The sequence below is a fragment of the Sminthopsis crassicaudata genome, chromosome 3 (assembly GCF_048593235.1).
Source record: "Sminthopsis crassicaudata isolate SCR6 chromosome 3, ASM4859323v1, whole genome shotgun sequence".
Lineage (NCBI taxonomy): Eukaryota > Metazoa > Chordata > Mammalia > Dasyuromorphia > Dasyuridae > Sminthopsis > Sminthopsis crassicaudata.
In genome coordinates, this window is record NC_133619.1 from 605,765,725 (window position 1) to 605,784,948 (window position 19,224).

At 39.1% G+C, this 19,224-nt stretch overlaps 1 protein-coding gene across 2 annotated transcripts in view; it reads right to left on the minus strand.

The window, feature by feature from the left end:
- MACO1 (macoilin 1) overlaps positions 1-19,224 on the minus strand; it is an 80,506-nt gene that overhangs the window by 38,978 nt on the left and 22,304 nt on the right. For both annotated transcript variants that reach the window (XM_074305798.1, XM_074305799.1), the window contains exons 2-6: positions 18,501-18,642; positions 17,320-17,446; positions 14,571-14,694; positions 11,665-11,843; positions 8,210-8,708 (exon numbers count right to left, since the gene is read on the minus strand). In XM_074305798.1, coding sequence (XP_074161899.1) covers positions 8,210-8,708; positions 11,665-11,843; positions 14,571-14,694; positions 17,320-17,446; positions 18,501-18,642 — 1,071 coding nt within the window. The remainder of the gene's footprint in view (positions 1-8,209; positions 8,709-11,664; positions 11,844-14,570; positions 14,695-17,319; positions 17,447-18,500; positions 18,643-19,224) is intronic.

Below are 19,224 nucleotides of genomic sequence, written 5' to 3' on the forward strand. Positions count from 1 at the left end.
TGTCATATTGGAGCTCTGCTACTAGCTGTCCATGTGGTTCTGGTAATTAATTTAAACTCCCTGGGCCTTGTTGAATTCAAGAATCTCTGAGGTTCTTTCAAGTCCAGATCCTGTCACCACATTCGGGACATCTGAATAATACTGAGTCCTATAGGGGAGATCTAAGAACCCGCCCCCTTTTCTGGACACTTCCTTCAGTGAAAGCTAGTTCCAATCCTGCCTGAACTCCCTCCACCCAGGCCCCCTCTTCCCCTAGATAGAAACTAAAACAACAGCAACAACAAAAAAAACCACACACACACACAAAAAAAACAAAACAGACAAAAAAAAAAACACACACACACACAAAAAAAACCAAACAAAACAAAAAACTCAGGAGTGAAATGCCCTTGATGTCTTTGTTAGGAATAAGGAGTCAAATTATAGACTTTTAAAGCTGGAAGATAGCCCCATCAAGTCTGACCCATTCATTATCTCCTGTAAGAGACTGGGGTTGAGAGAGGTCAATAGCTGATTCATATTCATACTAATTATCCAGTAGGTAGCAAGCTACAAAAGAAATTAATCCAGCAATTCTAAAAAATATGCTGTGCCACAATTTTTGATACTAAGGCAAAAAGTTAGGCCCTAGTAAATAAATGATTAAGATATTTATTTTGGGGATCCAGTTTTTTGCCAACAAAAATTGCACACACATTAAGATTCCGCATATGTCTAATTACTATGCGTTAACAAACACAAATACCTAAAAAGGAAGTCAGTTACCAAATTAGCTTAAGCTGAGAAGAAGTGTAGGGGGAGTAACATTGGACTGGGGGTCTGGAGTCCTGGATTCTATTTATAGACTTACCACTAACTGGCTGTGAGACTATTGAAAGTCAACTGACCACTGAGGGCCTATATTACTTCTCTAAAAATGAAATGATCAATTTGATGATCTCTAAAATTTCTTCTGGCTCTAACATTCAATTTCCTAAGCTCCCTTCTAGTTCTGACATCCTGTGTTTTAAGGACCCTCCCAGCTCTGACATTCTCTGTTTTAAAGGCCAGCTTCTTAAATTGTGGTTTAGGATCTCATAACTGAATGTGGGAGTTATAAAATTACGAACTATCACTAAATATATGATTTGTATACCTATATGCCCAGGGTCATTAAAAGACTTCTCAGGTGAAAAAGGAGTAGAAAAAGGTTAAGAATCTCTTGTTTTTAGGGCCCCTCCCATCTCTGACATTATATGTTCTGAGGCCCCTTCTAGTTTTAATAATTTATGTTCTAAGATTGCTTCCAGTGCTATGTAATACTTCTGTTAGAATTTACCACCTGCTCTGATTTGGAATTTTGCTCAAAATCTTGTAAAATGCAATTATAAACAACATTCTCATTCCCCTATGTGAAGGTGAATTGAAGCAGATGATCTAAGGTCTAAGTTGTGTGATCAAAAACATGACCCATTCCAAAAACACTACAGATACTACTGAGCTGAACAGCAAGCAATTCCTGATAAATGTAAAGAATAAGTAGTACAAACTAAAAAGATGAACCTTTTCCTCTTTGCAGGAAAACAGAACAGCTAGAAATAAGCCCAAGAGACAGAGTGCAATTTTGCTTCAGTTTTTCAGTAATGGGATAATTTCTATTTCCACACCTAAAACTACTAATACTCCTTTCTCACCTCTGGCCTATACTACATAAGCTCCTGGCTGGTCTTGCTCTTCCAAGTCATTCTGCACATGCTGCCCCCTTCTTAAAACTGATCTGATGGTGTCAATAATCCTGGTGGAGAACTTTGCCGAGGCTCATTCTTGTCTTCCGTAGCTTGGAATTACAAGTCTTTCACAATCTAGTCTCTAGTTTTCATCAGCATGGCATACTGTAAAGAGGACTGTACTTGAAGCCGAAGATCTAACTTAGAATTCTGGATCTACTTTTAATTTCCCCATCAACAAAATGAAGTACTGCAACTAGGTGGCTCTTAAAAGTTTCCTTTAACTCTAACATGTTATTTCTTATCTAGACCCAAAAAGAAATTTCCTTTACAATATTTTCAACAAGTAGTCATCCATCCAGGTCACATCCTACTGCACTTTGGGACAACCCTAGTTTGTTAGGAAGCTCTGCCTCCCATCTTGCCTCTCTGTGGGTTTCCTTCATCGTTCCTGGTTCTCTCCTCTAAAGCCATGAAGAACAGATTTAATTCCTCTTTCACATCAATGTCTACTCCAACCTATTGTCCTGTGTTCTAGGAGCTAGTTTTCCATAATGCTGGGCCCTCTTTGGGTCATACTAGACCTATTCTTGACCCTCCAGACTTCAAAATCCTGCCTCCCCTGCAGGCTCATGCTGGAATGTCCCCCTGAAAAGCTGGCTGCCCCCTTTCTCCCATTGGTGAATTTCTCCTGGAGTTTTCATTTTGTGAAAGAACAGAGATTCGCTTGCCTTCATTCCTCTCTGTTCCTTACTCTCTAGGTTTCAAAATCATGCTTTTCTTATGTTCTATTTCCTTCATATGCCTTCTCCCATTAAAATGTAAACTCCTTGAGGACAGAGAGGACAATCATAATTTTTACTTGTATTTGTATCCGAAAGGGCAGGACAGTGCAGGTACAATAAGTGCTCAATAAAGTGTTTTCTTTGCTTCCTTCCTTCCTCTCTTTTCCATCTCCCATGCCTGACATGGACTCCTCTCTGATTTTTACTTGCCTGTTGAAACCCCTCCCCATTTACCAAAGACAAGACCAGCTGCTAAATTCTTCACCTTCTCTCTCTCTCTTGAATTTGTTTTTTACTGAACATATTCTCATTCACAATATACTCGATGAGCATTCCCCTTTTCCCCATCATTCTGTCAACATGAGTCCTGCCTGCATCTCATGCCGTGAGCCTCGGCTTCTGAAAGCCTGTAGTGGTGCTTCCTGAATGCTTGCTGAACTGAATGGAGGAAGATCTCTTCTTCACACTCTGCCAATCTCTATTCAACTTTAAGCTTCAGAAGGGCAGTCGGACTGTCTTGGCCAGTCGGTGTTCTAGGGGTCTGCTAATATTTGGCTCTGTGTGGTCTGCACCCAGCAGCCACTTTCAACAAATATTTGTTGAGTGCAATCACAACCTTAATTGGTTCTCATGCTAACAAGTGAACGCTCAAGAAAAAAATGTCTATGAAGTCATTTCCACTGTTTTCTTCCCAGCCTTTGTCAGTGGTTAGTTAAAAATATCTGATCCCTCAAGAACATTTTACAACTAGATTATCTTCCCAAATGAAAAAATTAAGGTATAATCAATGACCCACACCACTTCAAATCAAGATTTTTTAAAAAGCTATAAAGAACCAAAATAAAATAACTTATTAGCCAGGCAATAATGACAGAGCACTTTCCTGATGCATTTTCTGCTTACAAAGCAAGTTCTCTGGTCTTCACAACAACTTCTGTCAGGTAGGCAATACAATGATTCTTCTCTCCATTTCAAATGAGGAAGCAAGCCCAGGCTTAGAAGTTCCTATGAGTTGAGCAGGCTAGAACTTATGTCCAAATTGACTGATCCATGTCCAGGGTGCCACTATAGCAAGCACACCTTTATGGAATGTATTTTGGAAGAACTAAATGGGGCTTTCATTTAGTTATAGGATACAGTTCAGATTTATATAACACATTTCTATTGCACTAATAAGGTTAACAATGTTCTTTTCAAGGGTTGCCAAATTTTTCTCACGGATCCCTGCATGGCCTCCAAAAACCAGTTTATCTTTACCTTTACAATACTTATTTAACACCTACTCTTTCCCTCCCTCTTCCCTAAGAAATATAAGTTCCTGTGTTTCCAGTTTTCAAATGGAGGAAATAAAATATTATAAATATATATGTGCACATATATACACATGTTTTATATAAACATAACACAACGTGTGGCACACTATAGGCATTTAAATGCTTATTCCTGTCTCTTTTACTCTTTAACTTCTCTACTATCTACAGAGTTTCTAATTCTGGAAAGTTTTCTCATGAATCCTAGGGCCATTAAATGTAATTTCTAGGATTAAGTTGAAAGTGGTCGGAAGAGTAGATTCTAGGTTTTTCTAAAGTCATTTAACTGATTCCTCCAATAAACTTGCTCTCCCAAGCTGGGCTCTCACCAGCAGCATTCACTACAACCCGTGGTACCCATGGTACCCTAGCTTACCAAGGTAAGAAGCCAGGATGTGAAGCTAGGCTTCTCCTGACTCAGGGCCAAAGCTCCAGCCCCTCCCATTCCACTGCCTCTTAAGACATGGCTCCTCCTCTTCTAGAAAAAAGATGGTCCTCCCAAATCCCATCACTCTGGGGCCTCTCTGAGCTTACTTGCGATGGGTGCCTCTGGTTGGGATGCCGCCTCCTCCCTTCTCTTTCTCCAAACCTCCTTAACCTATGCTGGGAACTTTGATGCCTTGTGCCCCTACAGCCCGGTCCTCCTTCAGCTAATCCCTAGCATCTCCCTGCTGTGACATCAGGGGTGAGAGCCAATCAGACCTGCCCGAGCAAGAAACCACTCCCCCTGCACCCTCCAGAAAGGCCAGTGCTTGCCTCCGCGTCAGGGAGCTGTGCTGAAAGAGAACTAGGCGAGCAGGCAGAGCGTCTGCCAGCACCGCCCAGCAGCGCGCGCTGCACGCACAGGCCAAAGGCCATCCCGCTGCTGACCCCGCACCGGCTCCTTTCACGCCTCCTACCATGGGCTGAAGACCCCTGGGCCAAAGGCTTGGATGACCTCCTTGGCTGTAGCTTTCTCGGGCTGCCCCTTGGCCTATGTTTCCACCCAAAGACGTCTCATGTTACGCCTCAAGCTTTCCCTAGGATGGATTAAGAGACGCGCTGTAAGAAAGGCCTACTGCTTTTAAGCATTACTGGCCTGACTCTTGGGAAAGCCTCCTTTAAGTCCCACAGAAATAGACTGGGACAGAAACACAGTCTAGCAAGCAGGTGGGACACCAACCCGGCTCTCAGCCCCGGCATGGCATGGCAAGTGCATTACAGAGTTACAAAACAAAGTGCAATATGAGGTCATGCAGTCAATGTGAGGAAGGAGAAGGGCCAGAGCAAGGGAAGGGCAGTCTGAGTGGGGCAGCTACAGATGGAGGCCCACTTTCCATTACGCTTAAACCCAAGGCTGCCGCCTTCACAAAGTTGTATGGATAATGGCTTAAAACATCACATTCACAGTTGGCTCAGGGCACCAATTTCCTAGAGGAGAGGTGAAAGGCCAGGCACTGGGGATCTGTCTTCCTTACCCAATCTGCTGAAAGCCCAGGCCCCACAGCCCAGCTGGAGACCCTTCCTGGTTGATCAGAACACAAGCGGGTGGGATACAATCAAATCTTCTGAGTGGGGACCCAGCGGCTACGGCTAAGCGCACCCTGTCTGAAGCAGGAAGGCCCCTCTGAGAGTTCCTGACAAGCATTCATCCAAACTCCACCTGAAAATCATCCCACATGGGGAAAACACTACTCTTTCAACCAGCTCTAACTGTTAGGAAGGCCAGGCTTACCATGAGTCACAATATCTGTATGGCTTCCTGAAACTTTGCCGTCCAGTACCCAGAATACTCCTCCCACACAAGGGTCTCAAACACACGAATCCAAGCGTCATTATGAAGACCTGCCTCACTAAACATCTCTGCCACTTCAGTTGATCCGAACCTTAGAAGCCAATTTCAAGAAGCCCTCGCCCACTTTTCAGCAGCGCTCAGCTGCGCTGCCACTCCAGGCAGGGTGTAACCTGCCCAGAAAGGAGCAGGGCTGCCCCCTCTCTTGTGCTGGCCTAGGGTCAATCCTATGAAGCCTTTTTGATGGTCCTTAAGCTATTTAGTAACAAAAATCAGGTCAGGTAAGGCAAAACCTTGACTTCAGAACATCACGAGCAGCACTCACATGGAGATATTGTTCTTGCTTTTTAAGGAACAGCACTTGGTCTATTGTATCTATAAAGAGAACTTATATGTTGGATGTTATACCCACTATAAAAACCAACAACCCGTTGGGCAAAAAGCGCTACAATTTTATAGTCAGTGGAGGGACTATGTTTAGCTGAAGGTCTGAGTTAGTTATGTGTTCCTGTCATACCGTATTCAAGAGAATGAGGTAGGCTAATAGGTCCTTCAAGATCCTGAGACCAATATGGTATCATCTGATTCTCCCTGTAACATGGAGATGGGGGATCCCTGTGTATTTCCATAGGCAACCATAAGAAGATGATATGGTATTGTTTGTGTGTGTGTGTGTGTGTGAGTGTTGGTGTGGTGTGTGTGTGTTATTTGTTTTTTCAATGAGGATTTGGGAGATACTAAATCTGCTGAGTCTTTAGCTGTGGCATCCACATACAGTTTTAGCCATTACCTTTTTGCCATATTTTTCAATGGATATAAGACAGATGAATTTTGACCTAATAAATGCAACTTCAAGGAGAAAAGTTGGGACAATATTCTCTCAGATGAGAACAAAATAAAACAAAAATCAAATAAATTAATCATTTAAACCCCACAGTATATACGAGGAAAAATTAAATTCCTTTAGAGTTCTAATCTTTTGCCAAAACGACAACAACAAATGGGAGCATGAGCAAGATTTTTCTTTAGAGTTGTTTTTTGTTTTTTTTTTTTGGCTGAGGCAATTGGGGTTAAGTGACTTGCCCAGGGTCACACAGCTAGGAAGTGTTAAGTGTTTGAGGTCACATTTGAACTCAGGTCCTCCTGACTTCAGGGCTGGTGCTCTATCCACTGTCACCTAGTTGCCCCTAAAGTTTAAAAAAATAAAAATAAAGAGAAAAGTTCCCATCCAGATAGGTGAGAATGTTGGTATACTAATTCACAAAGAACTTATGACTCATCTAAATGCAAAAGCCTGCTTTTCTAAATAAGGGACCCCTAAGACTTTTAGAAATGGCAGAGTTGATACCAAAGAACCCACTATCAGTCTAATCCTTGTCCCAACTACATACTCTGAGATTGATCTCCTAATACTTTAATTCTGAGGGACATAAAAATAGATCAATTCAATTTGCCATAGATTCACCAATAAAAGCAAGCTTCAGAAATGTGTTTTTAGCAGACAGAACACTGGTTGGGTAATCAACAAAGCTGTGGAAGAGTCCTGACTCTGGAATTAACTACCTGTGAGATAATGGTCACGTGGCCCTCAATTTCCACTTCTGTAAAAATGAAGAGTTGGTTAGATCAGGGGATCTTAATCTTTTCTGCATGAATGACCCCCTCTGGCAGTCTGATGAAGCCCAGGGACCTTTTCTCAGAAGAATGTTTTAAATGTATAAAGTACACAGGATTGCAAAGGAAATCAATTATATTGAAACAGTTATCAAAATATTAAAACAAACAAACTCACAGAATCCAAGTTAAGAACCTCTGACAATCAGATGATCTCTAAGGTCCCTGCATGCTCTAACATCTCATGACCCCAAACTAGGAATATGTAAATATGTCTTCATATTTGAATTCAGGCTTGACAACCCAACAAAATTACCAGACCTTTTTTCTCAGCTATTTGACCATCAAATCTAAACCTCTGGACCAACATTCTTCTGACATTATATGTGCCTATGGAAATTTTAAAAAGCTTCTCTTAAATCTCCCAACCCAATGTTCTCTACTTAAAAGGAAGGTGACCCCAGGAAAACTAAATGACAGAGAACATGGGCTACAGGCAGAAACAAGCCCTAGGGGGAGATAACAATAACCACTTTTCCTCTTAGAAACTGTTAGACAAACATCATCATCTGAGAGAACAGGCCTTGAGCGCTTCTCTTGGGAAAAGTGAGTCAAGAGAACTTTGGACAAACAAATGAAAAGGGCCAAGAGTCAAAAACATCCTTTTAATATCTATATTTTGTGAATGTTGATCCAATATGATTCCTCCTCCTTTAACTCATGACCCTCATCCCCCCAAATCTCCACAGCCCATGTTCCCAGTCCAGTGTCTGCTACAATGGCACATTTCTGGAAAAAGAAACAGTTCCTTGATCTAGCCCTAAACAGAAATCTATCAAATGAGGAAGTTTCAACCACTACAAAGGTAAGGGATGTGGATCTTATCCATAGGCTAGGAGTGTTAAAATCTGTTCAATAAACAGCTTCTCAACAAGTTCACATGGGACCATCTGCCGTCCAAGGCAAACATAGAGGTGTGAGAAAGGCACCTCGAAATGCACGCGCGGCCTGCTGCACACTTACCTTACCAGGGCATCTGGTTTGCTGAGCTGGTTGTTAGGAATACAGTTTTCCATTAAGTCCTTGTGCACGCCTGGACTTTTGCTGGCGCACTTCTGCTTTTTCTCATTCTTACTGGATGAGGAAGGGATGCTCCCGTTTGTGGCACTGTGACTTCGAGGGGAGGAGTTCACAACACCACTGGCGTTTTTGTAATTCTTTGAGGAGGCAGTGCATGAGTCCTCCTTTAAGAGGTTTTCTGTACTTCCTACCAGGTCATTATTCAATCTTTTACTATTGATATGGTTTTCCATATATTCAATTTCTTGTATTTTAGAGTCTACGGGCTGTAAAATATTGTTATTTATTCCAAGATTGTGTTTCTTGGCATCTTTTTCCTTTTCTTTCCCCTTTTCTCTGTATTCTAGCTCTGGCAAAGTTGTAGATAACTTTTTGCTGGTTGGAATGCCTCCGTTGTGGTGTAACAGCATCGAGGAGTCCACATCAGACAATCCTTTGGCTGCTAGAAGACCAAAAACAACACACAAGAGGATTTAAGTTTTCTACAGACATAGAACAGATCAATTCAGCACATTACATTATCCAGGGCTGGGACACTCCCTCCATTTGCATCCTCATTTGGAAGCAACAACCTGATCACATTATACAGCTTTGAAAAATAACTCTAAGCAGGCTTGAGGAGCTGAACGCCTGGAACAACTACTTCATGGAAAGTGGGCTAAATCAGGTCCTCAGGAAGTGTCAAGATCAGGTCTATATTATGAGAAGCCTTACTTTTTAAGATGACATCCAAGTTAAACAGAGAACTCTAGTAAGACATTTATTGAAAGGTAAGCAGCAGCACATCACGGGGAAAAGAACACTACTCTTGTAGTCCAGAAGACCCAGCCAGGCTTCACTACTTATTAAGTGTTTGGCATGTCAATCACCTTTACCCTCATTCAGTCTCAGTTTTCTCATCTGAAAAGTAGGATATTATAATAAACTTGTTCCACAGGATTCTTATGGAAAATGCTTTAGAATTACAGAGGACTGTAAAAATGTGAGTAAATGGGTACACTGTGAAACAGGCAATGGCAATATTATATTCCCATTTTACAGATGAAGAAAGTGAAGTTCAACAGTATTATGATTTACAAGGTAATGAGTAAAATCTTTAAGGGTCAGGTCACATACAGTGCAACAGAAAGTAAACAGGCAATAATGCTTGAGACCCCCATAAGTGGTTTCTGTGGGTAAACAGAGACCACTTTGTGGGCAGGAACTCTGGCCACATTGAGATCGCATCATTAACGGGAAGCGTCTCCTTCTCAGATTGGCTGTGCGAATGACCTCATAGACCCTATTTAAGCTGTGGGTCAAGAAAGTAGGTTCTCTCTGACCTGGTGTTCAGTGGGAATCAGCAGGAGGTCAGCTAGGGGCAGGATGTGAACATGAGAATAAAAGGCCTTGAGTTTGCACATGGCTGTTCTCCAACGCTCTATCATGCATTTAAACCATTATTCTTGGGGAAAAGGCCCAAGATCTCTGAAGACCTCAGACAGAGGTCAGCTTGGTAAAATTTGTTTAAGCACTGCAAGACAGTGACCGGAGATTTCTCTGAGGGCCTGGGAACTAGGAGAGACTGGCAATAGTGAATGCAGATTGGGCATTAACAAGGGTATTCACAAAAATAGTGAATGCCTAGAGGTAGAACTGGACCAGGTCTACTGACTTCCAGTTTTAGGTTCTTTCCAACATACTACACTTCTTCTAGAAAGAATACTTTAAAATTATTTTTTATCCAGGCTTGTGACTTCATTGGCATTGGGAACCACAGTAAAGAAGCTTCCTCACCTAAGGCAAACAGGAAACTATTCCACAAAACAATTGACAAGGGCACTAATAGATTAAGTTACTTGTCCAGAGTCACAGTAGTACCAGAGGTAAGATTTGAATCCCAGGGCTTTTTCATTTCAAGGGCAACTCTTTTAACCACTACATCTCCCTGCCTAAAAATAATAAACTATAATCATATGAACTATTATTTTAATTAAAACTTTAAAAATAGGATTGTTAGTGAAATGGAAGATTCCAAAATTCAAACAGGTAATCAATATTACTTTAATGGGAGACTTAAAAGTAATTTCCTTCTTTACCTTCATACCTTCAATTGCAATATTTCTGCTAAGGAAGGAAATATATTTTCAAACTATACTCTGTCATACATACATTGCTCTCAAATCATGATACATTCTACCTCCATGCCCTTGTCTATGATATTCCCAATGTCTTGTCCTTCTCCTCCTTCCCTACCCTCCACCCCCAAGATCCGATTCATCCATTAAATCATAACTACAACACTACCCCAAAGAAGCCTTTTCTGACTCTTCCCATGCCCAGCAAAGCAATCTTCCCAGGTAACTCTCAGAGCACCCTGTTGTTTTAACACTAGTGAGTGAAGGAATTATGAGTAGGTATCTAACATTCCCCTATTAAACCAGACATTGCATGAGGGCACAGACTGGGTCTTATCTAAAACTGTGCCTTATTCTCCAGAGATTAACTAGGACAATACTCAGTGGCTACTAATAAATATTTGATGACTTGGATTTAGTTTTGGGAGGGGCTTATTAAGTCAATTTTCCTACATGTTTTCCTATAGTCATCAGAGCCAGTCAGCCAGAATGTAGCTAGGTTCATGGAATACACACCATCCTTTTCTTTCTGAACTAAAGTCAACAAATGCCAATGTTAATTCTTCCATTTCTATTAGCTAGGTTTCCCAGTGGCTGAATCTCATTAGGAAAAGCCCCACTTCAAAGCCTCATTTACAGTGTATTAAATAAAATCAATTTGAAATGGGCCTGACTTTGTTTTTCTCTAATTTTTATTCTGGGTAAACGCAATATAAACCTATAAGTATGCATGTATATGTGTGTGTGTGTGTGTGTGTGTGTGTGTGTGTGTGTGTATAGACGCATATATGTATACATACAGACACTTGCATAAATGTGTGTACATGTATGTTTGTGTATAGATAAAAATGCAATTACACACACACACACACACACACACACACACACACACACACACATACACACACACACACACACTCAGCATCCTAATCTTGATAACATTTTGGTTCCTAAACTCATCTAGTAATTGTTCAAAGTACCAGTGTTTTGATACTAGAATAAACAATGAAAACCATGCCTTCAAGGCACACTCTCTCCAATTGTCTAAGAGCCTTCCTCAGCATACCCATTTTTAGGACACTGAGAGTTCAGAAGCACTTTCCTCACAAATCCCTGAAGATGCTGGGAGGACAAACATTCTCATACCCACTTGTCTGTGGTCACATGGCCACTCAGTGGGGCAGCCAGCATTGGAACCAGGTCTCCTGCATCCAGTCCAAAGTTCATCGCCCTCAGGCACACTGAATGGTAAAGCAGCAGATATGGAGCTTTCAGACCTACCTTCCTCCGCCTCCCTCTCTTGCCTCTGCAGCATCTGTTGCTCTGGAGGGAGAGCCTGTTGAAGAAGCTGCATGTAAAATTCATTCTCTTTCTGCACCTCTTTTTGTTTTCTTAACCGCATCTTATAGCTTACGTAACTTTTGAAGCCAAAGCCCAAGGTCACCACAGGGTACCCAATACTAGAAAGAAGACAGGTCAGTCAATAAAAGCACATTAAGATACAAGAGAGAGACCATGTGTTTCATGTACCTGTGAAAGCCCCTACAACTAGAACTACTGAGAAATTCTAGGTGATTGTGATGGTGATATCGACTACAGGAAATCATTCATTCATTCATTCATTCATTCATTCGAGGCAGAACACTTAACTGGGTGTCAGGGAAGATACAGAGGTACATATGACAAGGTCCTGGTCCCCTAACTAATAGAAAGGGAAAATAAAAGTAACATGAGTCAGATAATTTACATCTGAATAAGTAGAATCTAGATCATAATATGAAGGGTACCTAAGAAACAAAGTGCTCTGAGAACATATGAAAGATAAAAGAAACACTATGGCAAAAATGGCTCATTCCCAATCGACCAATGAGACTGACTCTCGGACAAGTCTGAAGCTCTCTGTGACTTCAATCTAATTAAAGATGTCACCAGGTCTTTATCACCTTTAGAAAAACATGATTTTGATACAAAATAAATTTAACCTCACACTAGACTATGTGTTTTTTAAAAAGGAATATTTGTCTTCTAATAAGAGTTGCTAGAGCACAAGAATACTTTGAAGAACGCTGCCAACTTAATTTCACATTAATGTGTAATCATAGGCTATTGTCAATGTCCCAGAATCCCACTCTAACACTATTTGGTCAACTGTCATTGCAACAGAGCTCCTATGGAACTGATCCACTCCTATAATGCTCTTTGCCTTAATGTTAGGCAGGGTGGTCTATATAACTTCATTCATTCATTCATTCATCATCCATTAAGTACTAACTGTGCAAAGATTGCCCTTTAAAAATATTATGTGAAAAGCACTGGACCTCCTTTCTTTGGGTGAATATAAACTGATCTCAAAGTTAGAAAAACAAATCCAATAGGCCATCATCCGAGACTCTTGAGTACCAGAAGGCAGGATTCAAATTCAGGCGAATGCTTTAGCTTTTTAATCTTCTTGTTGCCAGAAGGGTACCACCATCACCTATTTCTGGAAAACTGTTCTGCAAACACAATACCATAACCTCAATAGAATCTTCATCTAGACCAAAGTTGTCAAGCATGTAGCCCAGCAAACAACACTCTTGAGAGTGAGGTCCCAACCAGACTAAATGTAATTGGGAAATATTTAACAAAGTGAATAAAAACACAATAAAACATAATGTTAATATGGGCTTTTTTGAGTTGATATGTGCCCGAAGGAATCCTTATGTACAACTCAGTGGCTCCTGTCTCTACTGGGCTTTGACACCACTGATCTAAATAAACATATAATGGCATCAGCACCAGCATCTGGTTGGTAACACATTAGGAAGTTGGCTCCGGTTAATTATCCCAGTCTTTTGGAAGATGACAAGTTGAAATGTTTTCAGTCAACTCATCAGCCAATCTGATGTCATTTTAGCAAACAAATACTTTAATAACCTGGGAATCAACTTATTGGGATCCAAATTCTATCAATCACCATAATGAGTCCAAATGAAGGCATATTATAAAAATTAAAGCAAAAGGTTATAATGAGTTTATTTTACTCAATAACAACTGCGCTAAAAGTTCAAAAGAATAGATCTGTATTTCTGGCTTGGATACAAGTTAATTGTAATTGTAATCTATGCATTAAATATTAGCAAACATGAATATATTTGGGAGAAATTATACATTAAGCAAATTTTTTTTTTAGCAATGGGAACAAATTACAACTAAGCCTTATTTTAAAAGATCACAATTTCTGCATGTTTCAGAAGAAAAAGATTTCCTTGATAAATGATAACTTGTATATACACCTATATACTAATATTTTAAAGATTTTATTTTTTGCTTAAAGTACAGGCATTCATTAATTTTTCCTCAGAAACACTTGTTACTTGTTATTTTAAAATAATTTTTATTGACAACTATTATTTTTATATCATTACAAAATTTTTTCAATATAAACTTCCCTTTCAAAAAACTGTACATTATACCAAAGAATAAAAAAAAGATAAAACAGTTTAGCCAAACTACCTCATACACTGGCAAAGTCTGGATCTCTTTGCAATGTTATATAACTATAGTTTCTGAACTCTGCAATAATGAGGGAAGGGAGCCAGCAGGTAAGGTTATAATGCACTTCATTATTTTATTGGTTGGAATAATTCTGCTCTATTAAGTTGTGAATAATAATGATATCTTATGTTTACCCAGCATTTTAAGATTAATAAAGTATTCTATCACATATTTCATTTGGTGCTCCTAGTAATCCCATGAAGTAGGTTATATGACCATTATTGTCCCTATTGCACAGCTAAAGAAATGGAGGTTCCTTCAAGGTAAATGGCTTATTGGGAGTTTTTACAAATAGAGAGTTCTGGAAGAAGAGGAACAGGATTCTGCCTGGCAGATGATTCTCAGTTCAGAGCTTCTTTCTCTACATTATAAACTCTACACTACAATTTCAATCAAGGATTTGACAAGGATACTCTCTGGGCCAGACCCTATGTTAGTACTGGGGAAACAAAAACAAAAATAAAATATCTTGGAAATTTCAAGTTCACTCAGTGAAAATGATTCTTTCATGAAGATATTCTTCTGTACAAAAATCTAATGAGTGCAAAATGAGAAATTTACAGTACTGGCAATGATTAAAATATGTAATAAAAAAGCTAAAAAAAAAAAAAAACTTTAAAAGACAACTTAATAAAACATACAGTACTCACCAGTGGGCAGCAAATGGACGACAGAGGTCTACATGAAAGTTTTTGAGATCTTTAAATCTAATTGCTGCTTCGATATAAACAAAGAGTATCCACAGGGACACTGTGGGCAAACACACTCCCCTTTCTGCAAAAAAAGGGAAAAAAAAAAGCACCACAGAAACAGATATCAGCAATACATTAACTAAAGTGACTGTGAAGCAGTTCTTGACTTAATTTCCATGTTTTTCATTAAAGCCTTCAACTTGCTGGGAATTAAAAAAAAGACACCCTTCCAAAGAACCAAGAAAAATTAGTTTTTCAGATAAAAAAAGATTTTTTTGGTCTGTTTTCTAAAAGTCAAAACTATGGAAATATTATAGACTTGACTTTACAATCATAGAATTTAGAGCTGAAAAGGATTTTTGAGACCATCTAGTTCAATCTGTTCTTGTTTACAGATGAGGAAGGAAAAGTCCGGGACTAGAAGGTGTATGCAGATAGAGACAAAGGTGAATACTTCTGATCCAATACAGGTGCTCTTTAGAAATTAAAAAGTAAAGAGGGAGAGGGAGAGAGGGAAGGGACAAGGAAAGGAAGATGAAGACAGGAAGGGAAAAGGGGAGGAGATGAAGAGGAAAGGGAAGATAAGGGGAGGGAGAACATCCACATTAACTTGATGAGAGAAGCCATGAGAGACTAATCAGATGGGAAAATATAGCTACAGAAGAGTGCATAAGACAGAAAAAGTTCTATTAATAATTTGGATATATTAAAGATCTTTTTCCTAATGATAACTGGGAAAAGACTAGCCCCATGGGATTTGGAAGGCATCGGCATCATCCATCCCTTCTAATACTGTCGTTTCAACAGAGGAAACCAAAGGTCAATCAGTAAGGAAATTAGTGGCAGAGCAGCAACTGCCATCTGGGTCTCTACTCTTTCTCTAGTGCTTTTCCCCTTGCATAATGCTGTAACAAAGCTTTTTGAAGATAGTGACAACAACAAGTAGCATTATTGTAGATCCAGCACACAGGTATAGAAACTGGCTTTCCCCAAACCAAGAGAGCAGGAGTGCTTCAAGTGCATGTGTATAAAAACATACCCAAACCGAATCATTCTCAAGATGACAGCTTTTCATAATCCAGTTATAAGCCATACTCTCTTTCAGAAATTCCTAAGTTACTAAATTTTCCCATTTCCCCAGGACCTTCTGGAAACACCTTTTAATCATGCCCTACCCTCCTACTACAATTTTAACACCAAAGAAAACTTCCTTTGAACAATAGGAAGATCAATGAATCCCCGATTTATTAAATTACACTCAATCCTGTCCAGCACAGCAAGTTGGGGACTCAAAGAATAAGAAATATTTCTCATGCTAAATGAGAAACCTATTAACCTGTTCCAAAAAACATTTTAGAGCCTAAAACTCCCAGCTGGCCACCTCGGTCTGCTATCTGCAGACAAGTCTAGGTAAGCAGAGGCCCTGACACCAAGGCAGTGTTGCAGCAAGTCTCACTCTCATGCCTGTCCATGACAGGACGGCCTCTGAGGACCCTTCCAGCTCATCATTATCACATGAGTTTCTGTAGGATAATTTATTAGCAACTTTCAAAGCTTCTCCAGGCCCTGTAATCTCCATCCACTGCTGGAAGAACCACATTCATAAAATTATGGCTCCTTAAAGTATTTAAATATCATACTTTATTAAGCTTATAGAAGAATATGAACAGAAGTTGCTCTACAAGATCTCAATGTGGAAACAGCTAGGGGGTACAGTGAATATAGCACCCATCGTGAAGTCAGGAAGGCTTGAGTTCAAATCTAGCCTCAGACACCAGCTGTGTCACCCTAAGGAAGTCATTTAATCCCAAAGCCTCCCCCCCAAACAAACAAAACCACTACCACCACCTCCCCCTCAATTTCCTTATCCGAAAAATGATGGGCTAGACTAGATTATTTCTAAAACCTTTTCACTTTTATCATTCTATGACAGATTTATCATTTATTGTTGTTTGTTTGTCATTAGTGCTGAAATCCTACAGGTTCAGAATTGGTCCAAAAGTCAGGCTTTCCTTGGCCTCTGAAGAAATATAAAAATTATACCAGCCTACTCTTTTCATTTAGACCACACATTATCAGCACCCTTGCTATTAAATAAATAAGCTAGATATTATTTGTTAAAGGCCAACTCTGAAGAGTGAATGGTTGCAGACATGCAGTAGATTTTAAGACTATATTAAAATAAATTCCTAATTTTTTCATCAAAAGTTACATACTGAAGGTTTCACACATTTCAGTGCCTGCAACTTAACTGAGATCACAAAGATGTTGGACTGAACACTACTAAAAAGTTTTAATGAGATAACTAATAAGTTGAAGACCAATCCTTTGATGAAATCAATCTATATAGAAATTTGGATCACAGAATACTAGATTAACCTGACCTATATTCTTTCTCTCCTTTTTACAGACAAGAAAGCTAAAGCTTACACAGGGTGATTTATCTCAATAGATTTTAACTGTTATTTTGAGTATTACCCCACAGTTGTTGAGTGCAAACATAGGACTGGAATCCTAGCCTCTGGACTCCCAGGTCAGCGTTCTTCCACTAACCCAAACTAACTCTAATAGTAATCCAGAAAACAGCTTTAAAATGCACACATTCATCCTTATTCTATCACATTTTATGCCAAAAGTGTTTTCTCCTTTCTTTTAGAATTCAAAAGTATTGAAAATTTCAATTCATTTAAAAATCCAAAGGACTCACCCGTGTGCCAGACGTACTGTACCCATACATAGGTGCTGGCAGCAAAAAACAGCCATTGTATAGGGATGAACAGGAGACATATTATATTTGAGGTGAATGCTACACAAACAAAAAACACAGAGAAGGCCTGAAAGAAAAAAAGCAAAACAAAATATCAGAACACATCCATCAAAAGGCAGTTAAATATCTGTAAATAAATTTCTAAAAGAACTGAATACAGTAAACTCTAAAGTAAGCTCACAACACTTAAATTCAATATAAATATTTAAATAAGCAATAATTTATTAAGCACAGGACCATGTCTCTACTTTATTTATAACACTTAATTCTCTAAGGAGAAAGGGATCTTGACAAAGCAAAATTAGCCAGCATGACTTCATGGGAATTTCATAGGTTTTAAACCTGTAAGACCTTGAGTTTTATCACAAAAAAAGGATGATCTTTTCTGACTCAACTTCACTATTACAAGGTTTCATGACAGACTTATACATCTTTAAGAGAAGAGTGGAGGCAGCAGTTTAACAAGTCATTTTAAAGATGTGGTCTTTTTAAGCCACTGATATACACAGACCATTTGCAATCTTTGAGTAGGCTCCTTTTATGAAGTAAGATACAGGAGGCAATAAGGGTAGGAGGGAGCTAAGGAGGTTCTAGGATAAGTGTGCTTTAGAACAATACTTACTGGGCCACAGTAGAAACCTCTGGCCTTGGTTCTACTAATGGGTATTAACAGTAAAAACAACAAAACAAACCAGCTGAAATAACGAGAATGCTGATAATAACAGCACTTTACAAATTCATTATCTCATCTGATCTGAATCAATGTTTCAGTCCTCACTAACAACTCTGGTCTTCAACTTCCTTCTACTGGATTGAGGAATAAAAAGGGTCATAGGGTTTTAGGAGTTTGAAGTCTTTAGCAAAATCATCTAAATATTTTCATTTCTACAAACTCCTAAGGAGTTTTGGTTTTGCCTAATGTAATGAGACAAAATGTCATTTACAGACATACTGGGGCCAAAGACTAAGGCAATAAATAATAAAAATAAAATTCAATTTGTACTCATCTTCCAAATAATTTCCACTATCCATTATTAGAGATATCCTTGATATGACCATGAAATGAAATTTATTATATATTATTGGACAATGTGAATGGAAATAATTTTTAGTAAACATACCAAACCCTGATATCTGAAGGAATCATAAACACTTCTGATGAAAAGCCAGAATGGCCAAAGGTATTCAAATCTGAACTCCAGGACAAAATCTGCCAGCAACACAAGCGCCCACACTACCAGGAATTTCAGGTATAAAAATGTACTGCAAAAGAAAATAAAAATAAAAGTGTTAATTCACTGACAGTTGTTAAAAGCTGGAAGAACATCCACTACTCCTGATCAAGAGAAGCATCTAAGTAATTGTGCTCACCAGGGGTGATAACTCAAAAAGAAAAAGAGCCACCAAAATGTGCATAAGCATCCCTGCAGGCTACATAGTGACTTAAAAAACAAAACAAACAAACAAAAAAACTACATATTAACATTATTTATGTTCTATTACATTTTTAGTTAGTTAGCTAGCCATTTCCCAATTAGATTTTGCACTGAATTAGGATACACATATTTGAGTGTTGTGGGGTACTAGGGGCCTATGGGTTGCCTGATACCTCTGGTGTACAACATAAAAATGAAGAAAGTAAAAGACAAAAAGAGATGCTATTATAACCCACCTAACTCAGTCTTAAAAAGCAAAAAAATACTTCTTAATTAAAGTCCCATGTATTATCAAGACAAGGCAGATGATACTCCTATGCCAAGTCTGGCAATGACCAAAAGTACTTAACTACATTTAGAGTGGCAAAAACATTTAAATTTCACCACTATTTAAAAACGTGTTATTTGT